This window comes from Schistocerca piceifrons, chromosome 3 (assembly GCF_021461385.2).
Source record: "Schistocerca piceifrons isolate TAMUIC-IGC-003096 chromosome 3, iqSchPice1.1, whole genome shotgun sequence".
In the NCBI taxonomy this organism is placed as follows: Eukaryota; Metazoa; Arthropoda; class Insecta; order Orthoptera; family Acrididae; genus Schistocerca; species Schistocerca piceifrons.
This window is the reverse complement of record NC_060140.1, coordinates 502985812-503006269: the sequence shown is the minus strand read 5'-3', so window position 1 is coordinate 503006269 and position 20458 is coordinate 502985812. Positions and strand designations below refer to the sequence as shown.

Below are 20458 nucleotides of genomic sequence, written 5' to 3'. Positions count from 1 at the left end.
TTCATAAGGAAGTCTTATAGGCCCCCTGCTGCTCTTGATCTACATGAATAGTTTAGGAGACAATCCGCTCTTAGATTGTTTGCAGATGATGCCATCCTTATTGTCTAGTAAAATCAACAGGAGATCAAAACCAGTTGCAAATTCAAACTATCTGTATGGTGCAAAAACTGGCAATAGACTCTAAATAATGAAAAGTGTGAAGTCATCCACATGAGTACTAAAAAGAATTCATTACATTTCAGTTGCATGATAAATCACACAAATCAAAAGGCTGTAAATTCAACTAAATACTTAGGAATTACAATTATGAATATCTTAACTTGGAGTCATTACACAGACAATGTTGTGGGGAGAGTAAACAAAAGAGTGCAGTTTATTGGCAAAACAATTAAAAATGCAAGAGGTCTATTAAAGAGACGCTTACACTAAGCTTGTCTGCTCTCTTCTGGAGTACTGCTGTGCAGTGTGGGATTTGCTTCAGATAGGACTGATGGTGGATATTGAAAAAGTTCAGAGAAGAGCAGTTTGTTTTGCATTATCATAAATTAGGGGAGATAGTGCTACTGATATGATAAGTAAATTGTGGCGAAAATCACTGAAACAAAGGAGCTTTTTGTTGTGGCCGAATCTCATCATGAAATTTCAATCACAATCTTTCTCCTCAGAGTGTGAAAATGTTTTGTTGGTGCCCACCTGCACAGGGAGAAATGATCATCATAATAAAATAAAAGAAATCAAAGCTTGCAGAAAAAGATTTAAGTGTTCATTTTTTCCATATGCTGTTCAAGATTGGACTGGTAAATGAATAGCTTGAAGGTGGTTCGATGAATCCTCTGCTAGGCATGAAACTGTTATTGAGAGAGTAATCATGTGACTGTAGATGTTGTTGATTAGTAAGTATGATAATATTAAATATTGATAGAACTTGATAAAGAATTTAAATTTATGCAGTTCTTGAAAAGACTACAAAGGTCTTTTTCTCCTGAATTTTCTTCAAGAATTTAATGAGATAGTGGTTGACCCTTAGTATTATTATTTGATCATACCTACCATCTGATTTTGATCTTTTATGCAATGCACTATTTTGTGACACTTTCATATCTACAGAATTGAGAATATGACATAAGTTCAAGTAAATGTTGTGATATTTTTTAAATATTTGTTTCTCTGTATTAGAATAATAATTATTAAGATAAAATTATTTTGTTGGATGTTAATAAATTTGTCACAGTAACCTTAATGCAAATTGTTTAAATTAGGTCCAATGATTTACAGGCACAAAAATCTACAGGATTAATGTTTACAGAAAGTTTGGGACATTTGTTACACATAGAGAGGATATCTGAATTAGGGGAAATTACACATGGATAAGATTAAACTGACTTCACAAATTGCAACAATTTCTAAATATCAGCAAGTCTTCATAAATATTTCTTGACTGACTTTGCATTTAATTTTGCACAACCATTGTTCTCTTAACATACGTAATCCAGAAGTCAAAATAATAGTGTGTGGCAAAATGCACCTCATCCCATTATTAGTTTGTCCAATTTGTGAATGGAGTTGGGAAGAACTGATTGATCTTATGCTTCCATGTGCAGCTTAATCTCATATATCAAGTGCTTACGATGCTCATACAAAAATGATGTGAATACAATAAAATTTTATACAGTGTTTGCTGAGTACTGACTCCCTAAATTTTCTACAACATAATAAATACATTGGTTAGTCATAATGATTGTAGCATACATACAAAATCCTTCACCTTCATCAATCATTACCCTGTTTAAGATTCTATATACCTAATACATTAAATGCCAAAGCTGCCAATGGTAATGCTCTTTCATACTTGAGGTGTGCTTGATTGTGTGAATGTATGTATGTTTTCTTTGCTGAAGAAGGCTTTGGCCAAAAGCTGTAAGGTGTAGCAGTCTTTTTGTTGTGCCTGTCTGCAACTCAATGGGTCTTATCAATGTTGAGCAGCAATGTATCTTCTTGCTAATATTTTTGTTCATTCATTTGTTTCACAAGCTGTAGCCTCCACCCTTTGTGTCATGCATTAATGCTAGTATTTGAAATTAGAAAAATGTAATTTTTTGTAACTTATTTAATCAGTATTAGTCTTATGAAATAGAGATAAAAGTAAATGGTCTTGTAGAAATAATTCAGTTTTGCAACTGAAATACAAACTAAAACATTTTCTTTCTACCTCTCAAAAAATTTAATTTTACACCTCAGAGGGTAATTACCCACATGTTCAACACCTGTGTATCAGATGGAAGACTGTTGAATACCTTTGCACCAGAATACATGATTCCATTCTCAACCCTAGACAAGAAGTAAAATTATATCAAAAGAAAAGATTGCTTCTCACCATTTAGTGGAGATGTTGAGTTGCAGACAGACACAACAAAAAGGCCATTAAACACATAAGCTTTCGGCCAGAAGGTCTTCTTTTGAAATGGACCACATACACACACACATTCGTGCAAATGCAGTTCACCCACACATGACCACTGTCTCTGGCTGCCGGGTCCAGACTGTGAGTAACTGCATATGATCGGAAAAGCAGTCTGGGTGGAGGGGGTAGTTGGGGTGAGGATGAGGAGAGAGAGCAGTATATGTTTGTCGGACAGTTTAGTGCTGTTTGTGGGAGCATACAGGGACAATGTGGAGAGAGGATAGGGCAGCTAAGTGCAGTTGGAAGGTATACAACACATGCAGCAGGTGGGGTGGGGAGCTGGGGGGGGGGGGGGGGGAGCAAGAAAGGAGGGAAGTAAAAAGACTGTGAGTGCACTTATGGATTAGAAGGCTGTGTTGTGGGAACAGGGACTAGGGGATAGGTGGGTGAAGGACAATGACTAACGAAGGTTGGTGCCAGGTGGTTTGCTGGAATGTAGGATATAATGTAGAGAAAGTTTCCACCTGGGCAGTTAACAAAAGCTGGTGGTGGTAGGAAGGATCCAGATGGCACAGGGTGTGAAGCAGTCATTAAAATGAATAATGCTGTGTTGGGCAGCGAGCTCAGCAACTGGATGGTCCAGCTGTTTCTTGGCCACAGTCTGTGAATGGCCATTCACTTGGACAGACAGCTTTTTGGTTGTCATGCCCATGTAGAATGAAGCACAGTGGTTGCAGCTTAGCTTGTAGATCATACGACTGGTTTCACAGGTAGCCCTGCCTTTGATGGGATAGATGATGCTTGTGACCAGATTGGAGTAGGCGGTGGTGGAAGGACGTATGGGCCAGATCATGCATCTAGGTCTATTCTATCTATTCTGTTGTATTGTATTCTATCACATTCTCTGCCAGAGTTTTGACTATTTCTCGTTGTGACCTGAAATGAGGAATGTCCTACACAATATCCTCTCCACACATCCCAAAGTGGTATTCTGCCCCCTCCCACCGAACCTACACAATATCCTCAGCCATCTCTACATAACCCCTGCTCCCAACCACTTGCCTCATAGCTCATGTACCTAATAGACCAAGATGTAAGACCTGTCCATACATCCTTCCACTGCTACCTACTCTAGTCAGGTCACAAGTATCACCCAACCCATCAAAGGCAGGGCTACCTGTGAAACCAGTCATGTGATCTACAAGCTAAGCCGAGGCCACTGTGCTACAACCAGCTGCTGAGCATGCTGCCCAGCTTGACGTTCTTCATTACAACAACTGCTTCACAGCTTCTGCTATCTACGTCCTTCCCACCAACACCAGCTTTTATGAATTGCACAGGTGGGAACTCTCCCTACAATATATTCTACATTGCTATAACCTCCTGGCCTCAACCTTTGTTGGTCATTATCCTTTACCTGTGTACACCCTTCCTTGTTCCCATTACAGTACTACCCAGCCATATATTCCATCCCACGCACCCACAGTATTTTTACTTCTCTCCTTCTCTGCTTCCCCCCCCCCCTCCTCCCCCCCCCCTCCCCCCCCAACTCCCCCTGCCCACCATGTAATCTACAAACTGTACCTAGCAGCTGTATCCTCTCTCCACCTTGTCCCTGTATGCTCCCACAAGCAGCACTATACCACCTCCCACTCAAACCCACTCTCCCTCCCTCTCCCCACCACAGCTACTCCCACTACTCAGCCCAGACTGCTTCTCTCATCATGTGCTCATGTGCAGTGGCTCGCAGTCTGTCCAGGGTATACAGAGACAGTGGTCATGTGTGTGTGAGCTTCGTTTGTGTGTGTGTGTGTGTGTGTGTGTGTGTGTGTGTGTGTGTGTGTGTGTGTGTGTGTTGTGCGCGTGTGTGTTGTCTATTTCAGAAGAAGGCCTTCTAGCCAAAAGCTTATGTGTTTAGTAGTATTTTTGTTGTGCCTGTCTGTGATTCAAAATCTCCACTATATGGTGAGTAGCAGTCTTTCCTTTTCATAATACTGTGCGTATTCCATCCTGGATTTCCCATTGTTCAAAGTGTATGAAAATTATTTTTGTGTCTTGTGTCATGCTTACAGTTGGTTCACGATTTCAAGAAAGTCAGGGAAGGTCAGGGATACTTAGGAAATAGTCAAGAAAAAATAGGTGTTCATTTTTAAAAAAAAAGTCGGAGTGTGCTTTAAGTTTGGTTGTTCCTGTGGTTTAAATTAAGGTATGGTTAAGAAATGTTAATAAATCCACCAGTACTGTACAAGCTAAGCACAAAGTCATTCCCTGACAATGAAAGTTTATTTCTAAAGAACTATGCTAGATGCAGCAATGCAGTTTACTCCAAATGGCAGTTTAACTCAAAGTTTTTATGGATTCATTTCCACAAGTGTTTTGTTTGTTGCCTGTAGAAATTCTAGGCAATACTCAATTTCTCTCTACATCTTTGCCAATATCTCTTCCATTACTATCTCTGCAACATATTGTATTAGTGTCGTAAGAGTGTGGGGATCAGGAACTGGTGAAATGAAGATCCAAAAAGTCAAGAGAGGTTATTTATGGGAAATGTGGTGGCCGTGATGATGGACCATCTCTATTGATCCATCTGCCGGGAAATGTTTCAGCCAAGAAATGCAAAGAAATTAAACACAGTGTGATGATGCCCTATCTTGCTGCAACAGTACCCATCGCAACAAAAGACACAGAAAAGAAATCACATGCTGCCAGAGCACATGTAGAATTGTATCCATAATAACTTCATGAATTAAGGAACCATTTGAGAAAACAGACATAAACATGTGGAAGTGTATCCATCCAAAACTTTATGAATTAATTAATAGCTGTATCTAGCATAGTCCCTTACATCTTTTTTAATTAATCTGGGGAAGACTTTTGCTCCCCCTTTAATATGCTCCATCCTGATAATCAAACATACTATTCTAAAATGACAAATGTACAGTTCCTAATATTTTTTCTATGTGTACATTATTAAAATATTTTCAACAAAAACTCTTCTTGACACTTGATACTTTATAAAATCAACCATCGATTTGTTGCCTGGTAAGTGAAAGGACCTACCAATCTACAAGCTTACTGCAACTTATGCATAAATTTTTTTGGTTTATCCAACAGTATTGTCAGGACCCAATATGTCAATCAAAAAGAAAAGCTCAGATGAGTTTTTTAAAATAAAAGTGGATCAAATTTTGTCTAAAAACTTTTTTGTGCATCTTAAAGTGTCCCAAGAGCATATGTTGCCAGCACAAGTAAGGTAAAAATCAAATCACCCAGTCAATTTCAAGCAGTTACAAACCTGAGACTGTTAGTGTGTCAATACTTATGAATACTTTGAAAGTCTTCCCATAATTAGGTCAATGAAAAATTACTATTTACACCTTTTATGAGAAGGGCAGAGTGCTACTCACCTTAAAGATGACACTCTGAATTGCACAATGGCACAGTGGAAAGACTGTTACACTCTAAACTTTCTGCCAAAGCCTTCTCCACAAAAGAAAGGAAAAACACACACATTCACACAAGTAGGCACACCTCACTCACACATGACCCCCATCTTTGGCTGCTCTTGCAACGTTGTGAGAGGTAGTTTTCAATAGTAGCGAGATCACAGACGTGAGGGACGTTGGTGTGCAGCGAAGAGATGTAGGGACCCAGGTAGTAGAAGGGTGTGGATGGTGGATGGTGATGAAGGTAGTGGTTGATATCCTTGATGTGGGAGGCTAGATTTTGGGCAATTTGTTGGAGGTGTTGGTAAGTGAGGGCTGAAATTCTTTCAATAGGGTCACAAAAACCAGCTTCGATGGTGCGGCCAGGATTGTTGGGTTTGTAGATTTTGGGGAGTATGTAGAAGATGATGCGTGGGGTGCCTTTGGGATGAGGAGAGAAATGGATTCAGGGAAGAGGTTCTGAGGAGTACCTAAGGGAGGCTATGTTGTACTTCTGGGATGGGAGTTCACAGGTGGAGGATTCAGAAAGCTGGTAAAGGCCTTCCACAAGATAGTCAATGCAGTTCATAACAACAATGATGGAACCTTGTCTGCAGGTAGGATGATTTAATGATGATCTGTCCTGTCCTTTCTTCTGCTGAAAGTTTGTTGTCCTTATGATCAGGTGACAGGAACTCCATTGCTCAGTATGACAGGCACTATCACCCAGGTGCACTCTGTAAACAGCTTTCATGTCCCATATCCCCCCCCCCCAAAATCCTCCCACCATCTCCCCCCCCCCCCCAAAAAAATGAGCAACAACATCCCCTTTATCACCTAATACCACATTGGACTGGAACTACTGAACCATAGCCTTTGTAAGGGATTGATTATCTGTCATCATGCCCTGAAATAAGAGACATTCTACCAAAGATCCTTCCCACCCCTCCTAAAGTGGTGTTCCATTACCCATTCCATCTTTACAACATCCTATTTCATCATTATGCTACACCCAACCTCAGCACATTGCCACAGGGATCATATCCCTGTGGAAGACCCAGGTGCAAGACCTGCCCAACCCACCCACCTATTCCAGCCCTCCTATTCCAGTTCTTTCACAAGCTTATCTTACTCTATCAGATGCCAGGCCATCTGCAAAAGTAGTCTTGTCATATATTAGCTCTACTGCAATCACTATACAACTTCTTTCATTTATGTGTCAACCGACCATCTGTCCACAAGGATGAATTCCAACTTCCAAACTGTGGCCAAGAGCAAAATGGACCATTCTGTGGCACAACATGCAGCTGAATATAACATACTGATTTCAATGGCTGCTTCACAACCTGGGCTGTCTGGATTCTGGATCCTCCCCTCTACCACCAGCTTTTCTGAACTGTGCAGATGGAAGTTATCTTTACAACACATTAGCTGCCCCTGAAATTATCCTGGCCTCAACCTTCGATAACCTATTGTCCCCACACTTTCCAATCAACAATCTCCACCCCCTCTGTTCTACAACCTCCTTTCAATTCATACCCCCTCATCCTCATTATGCTTGGTCTCTGTCAACACACTCACCAGCATTTTCCTCTACTTTTCCACTCTTCATTTGCCCCTCCCCCACAACCTCCTGTCCAAATACTGCCCATGGCAGTCTTTTCCTACTGTCTCCAGTACTTGTATTCTCATCAGACAGCACTCTTCTCCCCCACCCCCCCACCCCCCTATCTTTGCTGCCCTTTCCCTGCTCCACTGCCTATTGCTGCTTTCATTCAACGTAACATTTGCAGTCCAGCTAGAGCAATTGGAGATGGCAGTCATGTGTTCATGAGATGTGTCTGAATGTGTGTGTGTGTTTTCCTTTCTTTTCTGAACAAGTTTGGCAGAAAGTTTAGAGTGTAACAGCAGTCTTTTGATTGTGCCTGTCTGCAACTTGAAGTGTCGTTTTTATGGTGAGCAGCAATCTATCCTTTTCATAAAAGCTGTAAAAAGCAATTTTTCATTGAACTCATGATGGGGAGAGTTTCAAACTTATATCTGCAGCCAACTTGGGTACTACTAACTTTTTGGGTACCACTAACTTCAAAACGGCTGCAACAAAGTGCAAATGTATCATGGACTAAGATCTTACTCCCTATTTTTCTGATGAACTTAAAAAATTAAAGCTATGCTAGCATAATGTCTATGTGCCATGTTTTGATGAGTCATTAAATAAAATTGTACAGAGGAAAGATAAATAACATTTGTGAAGCTTTTTGATGTCAATAGAAGTAGAGTTTGTACAAAGTATTTTAACAAGTTTTTTTTTCATTTTTAGGCAGAGCTAGTGCTATTTGATAATTTATTGAGAAATCTGACCATTATATACAAAACATTCTTTAAATTTCCATGGACAGACTTAATATCAGTTTCAGTTTTTGGAGAAAATTAGAAGAGAAGACAGTAGAAGAGAATCCTGATGAAAAAAGCTCATAACATTGTAGGTTGTGTGCTATATGTTGTTAATGGAGGGATAAAGTACACTCTTCAAGCTGTGAAGTAGGATACAGTTGACTTTTTGGGAAACGCGTATTATATTTTCAGTGATTCTCTTGCCCATCATGTGGAATATACTGAACAAACTGGACCAATGTCTCCATTGAAACACAGTACTACTTGTTGGACGGAAGATGTGTCATGTGTTTGTATGATCTTGGCAATTTTTGATTATAGTGGACTTTTTATTGATGTCAAAAGACATTTGCTTTAAATGGACTGGTATTTTTCAAAACTATTTCTGTGGAATGTTAAGCATTTTTAAGACAAACAGTTATAAGATGATTCTTAATTTCTTTAATACCTAATCAATTCTGGGACTGCCAGCCCCATCTTCACATGCACCTATTCACATAGCAAAATTTTCCAATTAATTACATTACATCAATGTATACACAACATTACACCATTTTCTGGTGTGTAGATCAGAGTGGTCAAATTACACTAATCTAAGTAACTGAAAAGTTATTAGAAAAGTGCCCAGTCAAGCACAAAAGTGTTCAAGGTTTATTGTTATTGGAGCCTAATATATTACTTAACCCAGCAATGCAAAGGAAAACTAGAATCATTTTACACTGTTAATAGGATCTCTGACATCATCACATGGGAATGCAACACATGAGAGCAGGTTTCCAATAAATAAAAATTTACTTGTCAAAAAGCAACATGAACAATGTTTAATTCATCTACAGTTACATACATACTCTGCAAGCTAGTGTATGATGTACGGCAGAGGTTACCACGTACCACTATTAGTCAAATCTTTTCCTATTCCACTCACAAATGGAGTGAGGGAGAAACAGCTGTGTTTATAATAAAACTGTGTATAGACCAAAACCAGTAGTCTGATGACATGAAAATTTGTGACTACAGATGTGAAATAAAGGAAATTTATTCTATTTCTGGGTTAGTGTTCAATCTGAAACCATGTTACAGCTTGTGGAACTGTGTATATGCTTCTGTATGAGCCTTAATTTCTCTTACCTCGTCTTCAAGTTTTTACATGAAGTGTAGATTGATGACAGTAAAATTGTTCTGCCATCAGCTTCAAATGCCTGTTCTCTAAATTTTTCTCAATAGAATTTTATGACGAGAATGTTGTCTTCCCTCCAGGAATTCCCATTTGAGTCATAAAGCATCTCCATATTACTTGCATATTGATTGAACCTACAAGTAAACGTAGCAGCCTGCCTTTGAATTGCTTTGCTGTCTTGCTTTAATTCAAGAAGCTAGGGTTTCCAAACAGTTGAGCAGTACTCAAGAACGGATTGAACTAGTGTTCTGTAAATGGTCTTCTTTATAAATGAGCTACACTTTCCTAAACTTCTCCCAACAAACCAAAGCTGACTGTCCGCCTTCCCTACTACCATCCTTACATGCTTGTTCTATTTCATATTACTTTGCAACATTATGCCTAAATATTTAATTGATGTAACTGTGTCAAGTAGCACACCAATAATATTGTATTTGAACATAATCAGATTATTTTCCTTACTCATTTGTGTAAACTAAGATTTTTTTTCACCAAACTGAAATTCTGTCCAAGCCATCCTTTACCTTCCTATAGTCACACAAGAATGACACTTTCCTGTATACACAGTGTCATCATAAAACAGTGACAGATTTCTGGTCATCCTGAATTCAGATTGTTTATGCATATAGAGAACAAGAGTGGCCCTGTCACACTTCCCTAGGTCATACCTGACAATACTCTTGTTTCTGATGAAAACTTACCATCTGGGACATTACTTAAGAACTTTTCGACAGCTCACATATTTGGGAACCTATTTCATAAGCTGAGACCTTTGTTAAGAGTCTGCAATGGGACACTGTGTCAAACATGTCCCAGAAATCTAGGACTATAGTATCTGCTTGTTGCCTTTCATCTATTGTCCACAGGATACTGAATGAGAAAAGGGAAAGCTGAATTTTGCAAAGTAATGCTTTCTGTCTCAAGGAAATGTATTATATTTGAACTTTGAATATGATCAAGAATTCTGCAGCATACTGATGTTAAAGATATGTGTCTGAAATTTTGTGGGATTGTTTTTTACACCCTTCTTATATACAGCAGCCTCCTGTGCTTTTCTCCCATCACTTGCGACTTTGTGCTGAGTGAGAGATACGCAATAAATGCAAGTTAAGTATGGCTCCATTTTGTAGCAACGTAGGGCATTTACCACATGAAACAAAGATTAAAATCTTGCACAACTCTGAAGACCCCTTACTCAAAACAGTAGCGAAAGCAATAAGATTCCATCAGATCATTCAGAATATACTAATTACATGGCCATGTTTGACCAATCTTACAGTGCTACCAATTTACACCATGACTGACTTAATGCTTTATGTTTATGACATAGTCATGACTTCCTTTGGATTTCCAAAGTAAGATTTGGTATGTCATGATTTTTATCACTCGACTGAGAAAATTCATATGTGGAAAACATGAGTGAACAGCAAGAAATAGTCTCATACAATTAATGCAAAACAAATTTTTACTTTTGGTGTGTAAACATTGAACCTTCAAAATAAATCAGTGTTGATAGTGCTTCAGAAAATCTTATTGAAAATACCCAGATACATCACTCAGCTGTTTCTGTTCCCCTCTTAATGTAACGGACTATTGAAACTACCGATACCACCAGCAGGTGAGGTGTGCGGTGCCGTCAATCAACTTGAAGGAGCAAGTGAACTTTAACTACATAAAAATAAAGTGAAATATTATTATTTTGTTACAAAACTGTTAATACGACGACAATAACAAGGTATATTGCCACAGAACTATATTATAAATACTTTTCATTTTTCATACTATGTTTTTCATATATGTATACGTGCGATGTGTAAAATATCGATATACAACCAAGGTTGGCAGTACTGTACAGTTTGTAAGCTCTGTGAACAGGAGCCGGTTGTTGGCAGGTGTAGAGGCAATGGGCAGTTGGTGTTGAGACATCTTGTAATACGCATGCTTTGAGAAGGTCAAGGATAGAGGGAACGAAATGATGTATTGGAAAAGCTGTTACATTGAAAATTATTGAATATCATCATGATCAGCATTTATAAAATAAAAGTTGGATGTTTAACTATGTGTCAGTTCTTATGCAGCAAAATACACACCCTGGACCTCAAATTGATTTAACAAAGAGCAGATTGCGAGATTCATCACTGGACGATGAGCATGCAACAATGACCAATAAAGGTAAGAAAGTTATATTACTCTAAATTCAGATTGTGATGATACCTATCTTTCTCCATGTCTTCAACCCTGTATGTACTCTGTTGTTAGAGTGAACAGCATGACGGGGACTGGTGGTCGACTAGGCACACCAGGGAGACCATACAGGTTTAAAATGATAATTTGTAGCTTAATATACTGCTACTGACAATAATTAATATTTGTCCCCCGGAGAAAGAGGTGCTTTAGACCCTGAATACCCACAAATGACATTGACATACAATAAAACTGATCAGTGATGATAGTACCTCACAAACTGTTGTTGAAGATACTCTGATACTCAGTGCAATGGCTACTGTGTCACTAAACACCAACAAATGATGGCCAACATTCAACAAATTCTCACCATTTGGGGAAGCTCATAATTATCATGGAGAACCATGCAAAAGCGATAGTATCTTGTATTAAGAAGATGACAATTGTAAAAGCAACAGATTTTATTAAGCCTCAGGCTTCCTTATCAGAAGTTAGCATAGTTGTAAGCTCTACAGAAATAAATGAATTATCTTCAGTGCTCTGTCTGATGGATCTAATGACATGTACAGTAATGAAATCTTCATAGCCTGCTGAGAGATAAGGAATAACTGAGGATACTGATTCATACTAATATTATTTTTGTCAACATTTTGCGTCACCATAAATCGAGATCTTGGTCTTGCATGAATAGAGAAATCAGTTCAGCTAGTGAATTGTTTTCAAAATAATCAGATATTTCAATATTGTAAATTTGTGGATGTTAGTGATATCAGTCACAGGTTCCACTCAGGCACATGTGCTCTCTTGAAATGGTCTTGAGAAGCAACTAACTAGAAGTTACTCAAAGAAATAAGGAAACCTTATGTTTCCACTATAAGCAAGACAATATTACAGTGGTATCAGTGCTCTGAACACGAGCTCTTTTTTAGTATAGATAGCCCATAAAAAGGCCATTGTACAGAAATGTCTTCCCGGTATAACAACTACTGTAAAAACGAACAGAAAAGGCCATTTCATGTGATAAATTTACATCTACAGTACTTAAGAAATAAATTGCATGTGTTGTAAACATTCATAGATGAAGATAGTCCATATGTTTTGGTAATTCTGAACATGCCCTAAAGTGGGATGAAAAAAGTTATTTTAAATTAGATGGATACTCTTTAGTGAGTAGTTACTGTAAGCATCATCAGAAAGAGGGTTTGTAGCTCTTTATGTTAGTCACTAATGCCAACATCTTAAAGTAAAATAACTGTTAACTGAACAGTAGTGTAGAGTAGGTTTACTTGAATTAACTGGCATTGTGATATGTTATGAAGACTTTACAACAACACAATGAAGCACAAAGAGGTGGATACCTGTAGCCACTGTAATTCCACTCTTATTATTATTATTATTATTATTATTATTATTATTATTATCATTATTTTCATTATTATTATTATTGTCAGCAGATTGGTTGCATAAATGTGGATCCTCCAGCAGAGATGAAGCCTAACCATTAACAACATAATCTTACTCATGGTAGCATGTGTTTGGAAGTCTGTGTGGTTGTGTGTATGAACATGTGTATCTCCAACTGGAAGAAGAGCAGAGAGCTCAAAAGGTAGTGAACACTCTTTTCTGTTATGTGTGTTTATGCACAACACATCAGTCTATTATAGATGACTGGTTGCCTTTTCCTTATTTTACATCTTGTTCTATCCAGAACTTTCCATTACTGTTATAGCTCATTAATTGTATTATCAAAGAAGGCAACATTTCCCAGTGCACTGTAAAGGATCATTGTCAGGCCAATATACAAAAATACGATCAAGATTTTTGAGTCAGCCATGCTGGAACAGCATAGTGCCTTCTTTCACTAAAGACAATCTCCTTGCAGAAACCCAACATGGATTCAAAAACGTTTCAACACAACAACAGCTGTCACAGAACTTTTTCACAAAAACTGCAGCTACAGAGTTGATGGGAGGAATCCTATGTGTGTGTTTTTTTTTCTTTTCTTACAAAGATATTCAGTCTCATTAACCATACACCGGTCTTACAGAAACTGAGAGCATTTAATATCAGACACGAATCTCAGGAACTCTTGTCTATGTGGCTGAAAAACTGTAAACTATTTGCAACTGTAAATTATCAAACTGGGGCAAGAAAATTCAACATTCAGTCAATGATATACAGTAATGCAGGGCATGCCATAAAGTCAATACCTGGACCATATTTTTCTTGCATATGTAAATGATATTGCACAATCTTCTACTTTCAGTATAATAACTTATGATGATGGCATCTCTCTGCTATTTTATGGTGATAATGAGAGGGGGATAACAGATTTTTGCAACACAAGGAATGTTTGAAGTGACTAAACATTTTAGTAACAAGGGCCTGAAAATCAATATCAGCAAATCACAGTTATTGTCCAACACAAGTTTTATATAGAACAGTTTCCATGCTTATTAGCATATGACCAGGATTACTAGAATATAGTACTATACAGTCCTGTGATATGATCATTGGGGGCAATGGAGCTACGGTCAAAAAGTATTTGTTTTACAGAAGTAAGAAGTATGAGTATTGTGTCAATTTGATAACAGAACATCTTGCAGAAGCCTCTTCAAGGAAATAGGTTTTTTAAATTAATAAGAATAGAAACTGTTAACTCCCTATTCATTTTGTATTACTAAGCTTCAGATTTCATTAGGAAATTTCATTTAACTTACCTAACTGGACATCTTCCTTCAGTTGCCTAGCAATAATGGGCACTGGAGGATATAATCTAATTGTTTCCAGAATTACTCTTTCCAAGTATTTCATTTCTAAGGTATCTGCAAATGTCGCTGGCCTGTCAGTCTCTCCAAATATTTGATATAATTCATCCATGACTTTTTGCTGTAAAAGATGACAAAAATGATAAATTTATGTTTAGAACCACGTGTTTAAAACTTCTATTAGAGTCATAAATATAATGTGGCAAGTTTTTTCTTTTTTTGAGGTCCAAGAACTGATAAATGTTCCATCTTAGGCTTAAGTACTTCATTTATATATACTACATGAAATTTTTAATCAGATGATAATTTGTGTACCAGATATTTATTAATTGCACTTTGCTGTTTGTGAATTTGTGACAGAAGTAAAAGAATCATTCATCAGAAAGATAAAGGTGTAGAAGAAAGAGTACAAACTATATTGAACAAAGAATTAGATAGAAATACTATTTGGGTGATATGCAGTTATCCTAAATAGTAATCCCCTGTCACCCACATTTCTGTTGAATTTTATTATCATCTGCCATAGAAGAAAATAGGATTCAAATTGCTACCTACCTTCCAATTTTTCTCTCTGAAATTCCTATGTAAATGTTATCATGGAAGGTCTAACAACATAGTCTATCATTAAAATAAAGCAATAAATACTGAAGCATTTTTGCAAGTAAATTAAAAGCCTCTTATAATTATTTCATGATCTTGAGCTGAAAACTTTAAATCCCTGTTACCAGTTGTTCTCAGTTTGGTAACAATGCTAGTTGTAAACAGGCGTAGAATCTTATAGCATGAGGATAACTGTTATTATTTGGCAATTAAAAATGTGCTAATGTAAAATTTGAGCAAGTAGTAGTAGAGAAACAATACTGTAGCATTTTTGAAAAGAAGTATATCTTAGCTACTCACATAACATATTTATTTGTAATCCATTTTATGCACAAATATTCTTACTTCAACTTTTTTTGTAATGATTGTTATCAAAAGTTCTTCATAATGGCAAAAAGATGTGTGTTTTGCTGGCACTTCATGTAAAATTCCATAAAATGTGGCTTATGTATGAAAATACAGGGTGTTACAAAAAGGTATGGCCAACATGGAAATTAAGCGTTTCCGGACACATGTCCACATAACATCTTTTCTTTATTTGTGTGTGAGGAATGTTTCCTGAAAGTTTGGCCGTACCTTTTTGTAACACCCTGTATATGCAGCAGTTCCTTTTGCTTTAGTTTTTAATAAATACTTCATTAACTGACATTGACCTGCAGGATTACTAGCATACAATATGATACAGTCCTGTGATATGATATCTGGGGGCAATGGACCTAAATTAAAAAGTATTTGTTTTACAGAAGTAAGAAGTATTACGTCAATACGACAATAGAACGTCTTGCAGAAGCCTCTTCATGGACCTAGTGTTTCTTACACTTATGTGCCAATACACTTATGGTCTAATGATATTTCTGGTTAATATTAAGGATACAATGAGGACAAAGTGTGAAATAAACAACCCCAGTATGATACTAGAAGCGAAAATAATTTCCATGTAGATCACATCTAGATATCACATCTAGATATTAGAATGGAGTTTTATATTCTGATGCAAAAGACTACAACTTGACTCATTCCACATTGCTAAAGACTTTGTTTGAGAATGAAATTTACAGAACATGGTGTGTGAAAGAATGAAATGAATGGAATTTACAGAACATGGTGTGTGAAAGAATGGAGTGACTGAATACATAGTAGATTATGACTAACAATAGTGTTAATACAGTTTCTTATAAAGTTAGTTTAAGTAAAACTCTACTATACAGTAGAAATTTCAGTTGAAAACATTTCTTAGATGCATGTTGTTATACCACTGGGAAGTACTATCTCTGAATGATTGTAGGGACATCCTCTGGAATTTTGCAGAACTGGAAACTAACAATAACAATATGGAACTTAACATTAACAAATGATGCTGGTGTACCTCAGAATAGTGGGCACATGTTTTGAAGTCTTAATCCAGCCCCCTGCTTTAATTTTTAACACAGTCAGTTTAAGTGCACTTCCACTGAGAAATTTTATATTCAGATCGAGGCCATATTATATCAGCAGGCCTACTGCTGTGTATTGCACCGTACTGTATTCTTTATTAGTTATATTTGTACAGCAAGTACATTATAATATTGGACAGGTCAAATTTTTATGTCATAACATATAAATTTTAAACTTACAACAGTATTCAAATGTACTTAAACATCACAATGCCTGCAAAAAGTTCTCAACAGATTTACATGTGCTGTCTCAAACATAAAGCCTGGCCGCCAGCTAGCCATTGCAGAGATTAAGTCCAACTCATTCACTTAAGGCAGCCAATGAAATCAGCTGCCTCAAGTCAGATTATATGTGTAATCTGGCAGCACTGTAGGATGTGGATGTCTGTAGAGAAAGTGTTGTCTTTCTCATGTGTTGTTACAGTGCTGTATCAGCTCATGGTCTAGTGGTAAGCTTCCATACATGTAGAACTAATGTCATGAGTTCGAGTCCATTCCTTCCTCTATTTTTTAAACTGCATTCTGGATGTCTGCTAAAATTATCCATGTGGTTTAACCACAAAAGTAAATTCACTGCACATTCTAACCCACCAGTAACAGTACAAATTTCCAGAAACAATTCTAAAAAACAGATCTTGGCTGGATCAAGATCAGGACAGATAATACTTGAGAATTACCTCACCCCCCCCCCCCCCCCCCCCAGCGGCCACATGTTACTGGCTACCAGCCACACTTGACTTGCTGCCTGACATCACGCACCATCTGACCAGTTGCATGTAGTGCAGTGCTATGAATGTATGTACCAATCGTCATTTTATTATTTGAAGTTTTAGCATTTATCTTTTGCCTATGTATTGAATTTTGCATAGTTGAAACTTATGAACATTGTTCAAGCATTGTAAAACAGTCCCAAGTGGAAAAAGTTCTAACATTTCCAACATATTGTCTGTTTTGGGTTTAATAGTGCAGTGAAAGCAAGTTGAAATCTTTTTAATGTGTGAGGTATGAGTGGTTTTGGGCAAAACACATCAGAAAAGGATTTTCTTGTTTCAAGCAGGACTTTTCTGGTATGGATGATTTTCCACCTTCAGGAAGTTTTGATAATTGACACATGTGATGAACAATGACCATTTAACCCCTAGTGAGGCACTGAATACATGCTCATTCTCTCATGGCTGCAGTAGGGGACTAGGGGTAAGACAGAAAGAAACAGGTTTCCCACAAAATAAATGATGAGAGAGATTGTAATTTACTCATACAATAACCTTCTTGCAGTCTATAACTTAAATTTTCAACTCACTGACACTTATTACGCACAAATTGTTCAGAATAGACTCTACTTCATCAAAATGGCAAGTGTGTGTCTGTTGTCAAATACATGAATCAGAGTGTAGCACCTATTTATTCAAATAACTATTTTCTCAGTATCTTTCAAAATAGTGGAAGCAAGATTGCAGCAAGCTAATTACTTAACCAACTGTAATATATAGGACCTTTGTAGTGATTGTCATTGCAGTTGCATAGCAGATGGTAATACTTGTTAAACATTTATCTGCAGAAATAATGCAATTACCACAAGAATCTGATTTTTGTTGGTTCTAATTAGATCATGAAGTACTCCTACACCGAACTTAGAAAGCAAATTTTGCATGATGATTAAACGGTTGCAGTTTGTCACATATGTCACTTGTCAAGGCTTTCTGAATGTGGGAAATCATTCATACCAGAACATTCTTTCTTGAAACAAGAAGATCCTTTTCTGATGTGTTTGCCCAAAGGCACACACCCCACACAGAATACAAAGGCTGTGAGCTGCCCTCACTGCCGTAACCATCCTATCAAATGCAAAGTGATCATTACATCACTAATGTTAGGCTGTTCTCCATTTGGGACACTATTTTATGATGCTTGAACAAAGTACATAAGTTTCAAGTATGTAAAATCCAATTTACAAATGCAAGATAAATACTCAAAATTCAAATAATAAAATGACAGTTGGTAAATACACTTCTAATGCCATACTGTGTTCACCAGGTAAGACAGGGCCTGACATTAGGTGGTGGGTGATGTGTGGCCAGTAGCTGCTGGAGGGCAACGAAACTCTTGAGTGTAAACTGTTCTGATCATGATACAGCCATGAGCTGTTTTGCCAAATAGTTTCTGGAAGTTTTTGCTGTAATTGGTGGGTTAGAAAGTGAAGCAAATTATCTTTAAACTCATGGCTTTATGTCTACATCTCGCAGTGTTTACCACAAGACCACAAGCTAATACAGCACTGTAACAACTTGAGGAGAAGACAATGACAACACTTACTTCACAGACTTCCACATACTGCAGTAGGATGACTGGATTTAGAACTCTTGAGTGGCATCCAGTTTTTATTGGCCACCTTAAGTGAATGAGCCAGATTTTGTCTCTGCGGTGGCCAGCTGATGACCAGGATTTATGTCTAAGACTATATAGCAGGTGTTTATAATTAAACTTTCCCTATTTAACATGTTATAACACAGAAACTAATTACCCTTTGAGTACCAAACTTGGTAGCATTAATGTCCAGAGTATGGGGTGCATGGTTTCCATGTGTAACAGCGCCACCATCCTGTTCCAACTACGGCAACCAGCTGTTGTGATCAGTCATCATGATTCATAGTCTCACACACCTGACCAGTCACAGTGCACGTGTTGATGTGTCAACATGAGCTTAGACAAAAGGAACAGGGCATTATTGGTGAGGCTTTATCATCAAAACAACAGTAATGCTGCAGCTGCTCTTCCAGAATAACGCAAGCTGAAAGGATTATGGAAGTGTTCTCTTTCTCCATGAAGAAGTTTGAATCAACTGGAGAACTGTGCATCGCTCCAGGAATGGTTGTACCACAGGTGGTTGAAGAAATCGCTGTTGCTATGGCAGACAATGCTGTGTGTAATTCCTGATTGCCAGGCAGTGCGCGTGCTGTGTAACAACAGTTGAACATCCCACGGTCCCCTGTATGGAAGGGGCTTGAACGATTCTCAAATGGTATCCATACAAGATCCATATTGCACAGCAGCTTGCACCACAGGGTGCAGAATGATGTGTTGACTTCGCTCTCCACTTTATCACAAGGATTGAAGTTGATGAAAACTGGCCCAGGACTGTCTTATGGACAGACAAAGATCATTTTTCTCTGACAGGTGAGAGGTGAACACAAAGAATTGTTGAGTGTGGGGATCTTCACCTCCAGTGACTCTGCATGAAGTTCCTCTGTTTGGTGAACATATCACCATATGGCATGGCTTCATGGCTACATTCACCACTGGCCTATTCTTTTTTGAACAGGTTGGTGCTCAAGGATCAAACAAGAGCAGTGTGTGCTCCCTGCCGCCATTGGATAAGCAGCTGCCAGCAGCAAGTCGTATACTCCTAGCTAACTTATTTGTTACATAGTTTAATTCTTAATTTCTTTGCGTGTTTTTGGTACTTGCATTGTTTAATTCATAAATTTCGGGTGTATTATAGTATCTGAGAGTTGTAGCATCACGTTTTAGTACCTGAATAGTGTAAATTCGCGTAGTCATCTGTTTTCTGTTTTTGTTTTGAATGGCCAATGTCGGTTGGTCACAGCCAGTGTGCTCCCTGCCGCCGTTGGATAAGCAGCTGCCAGCAGCAAGTCGTTTACTCCTAGCTCACTTATTTGTTACATAGTTTAATTCTCAATTTCTTTGCGTGTTTTTGGTACTTGCATTGTTTAATTCATAAACTTCAGTCGTATTATAGTATTTGAGAGTTGTAGTATCGCATTTTTAGTACCTGAATAGTGTAAATTCGCATAGTCTCCTTCCGCCACCGAGCAGCGTGTTAGCAGTGCGTAAGTGGCAGCATTACTGCGTTTACTAAGCAATCTTGTATTTTAATAACCATTTAAATTTTGTGTCGAATTGTTTGTGCTCTCTGTAGATTAGTTCAGACGTTCTTTGCACAACAGTTTTTAGCATGGATAGGGACTACAACTGCTGCGTTCAGATGCAGGCTGAGTTGGCATCCCTTCGCTCCCAGCTTCAGTCAGTGTTGGCTTCAGTCACACAGCTTGAGGCTG

At 37.8% G+C, this 20458-nt stretch overlaps 1 protein-coding gene across 1 annotated transcript in view; it reads right to left on the bottom strand.

Annotated features, from left to right (window-relative positions):
- The window catches only part of LOC124788272 (cytochrome P450 4g15-like), a 154819-nt gene that overhangs the window by 10079 nt on the left and 124282 nt on the right, over positions 1-20458 (bottom strand). Inside the window, exon 11 of the mRNA XM_047255481.1 lies at positions 14302-14470. Coding sequence (XP_047111437.1) covers positions 14302-14470 — 169 coding nt within the window. The remainder of the gene's footprint in view (positions 1-14301; positions 14471-20458) is intronic.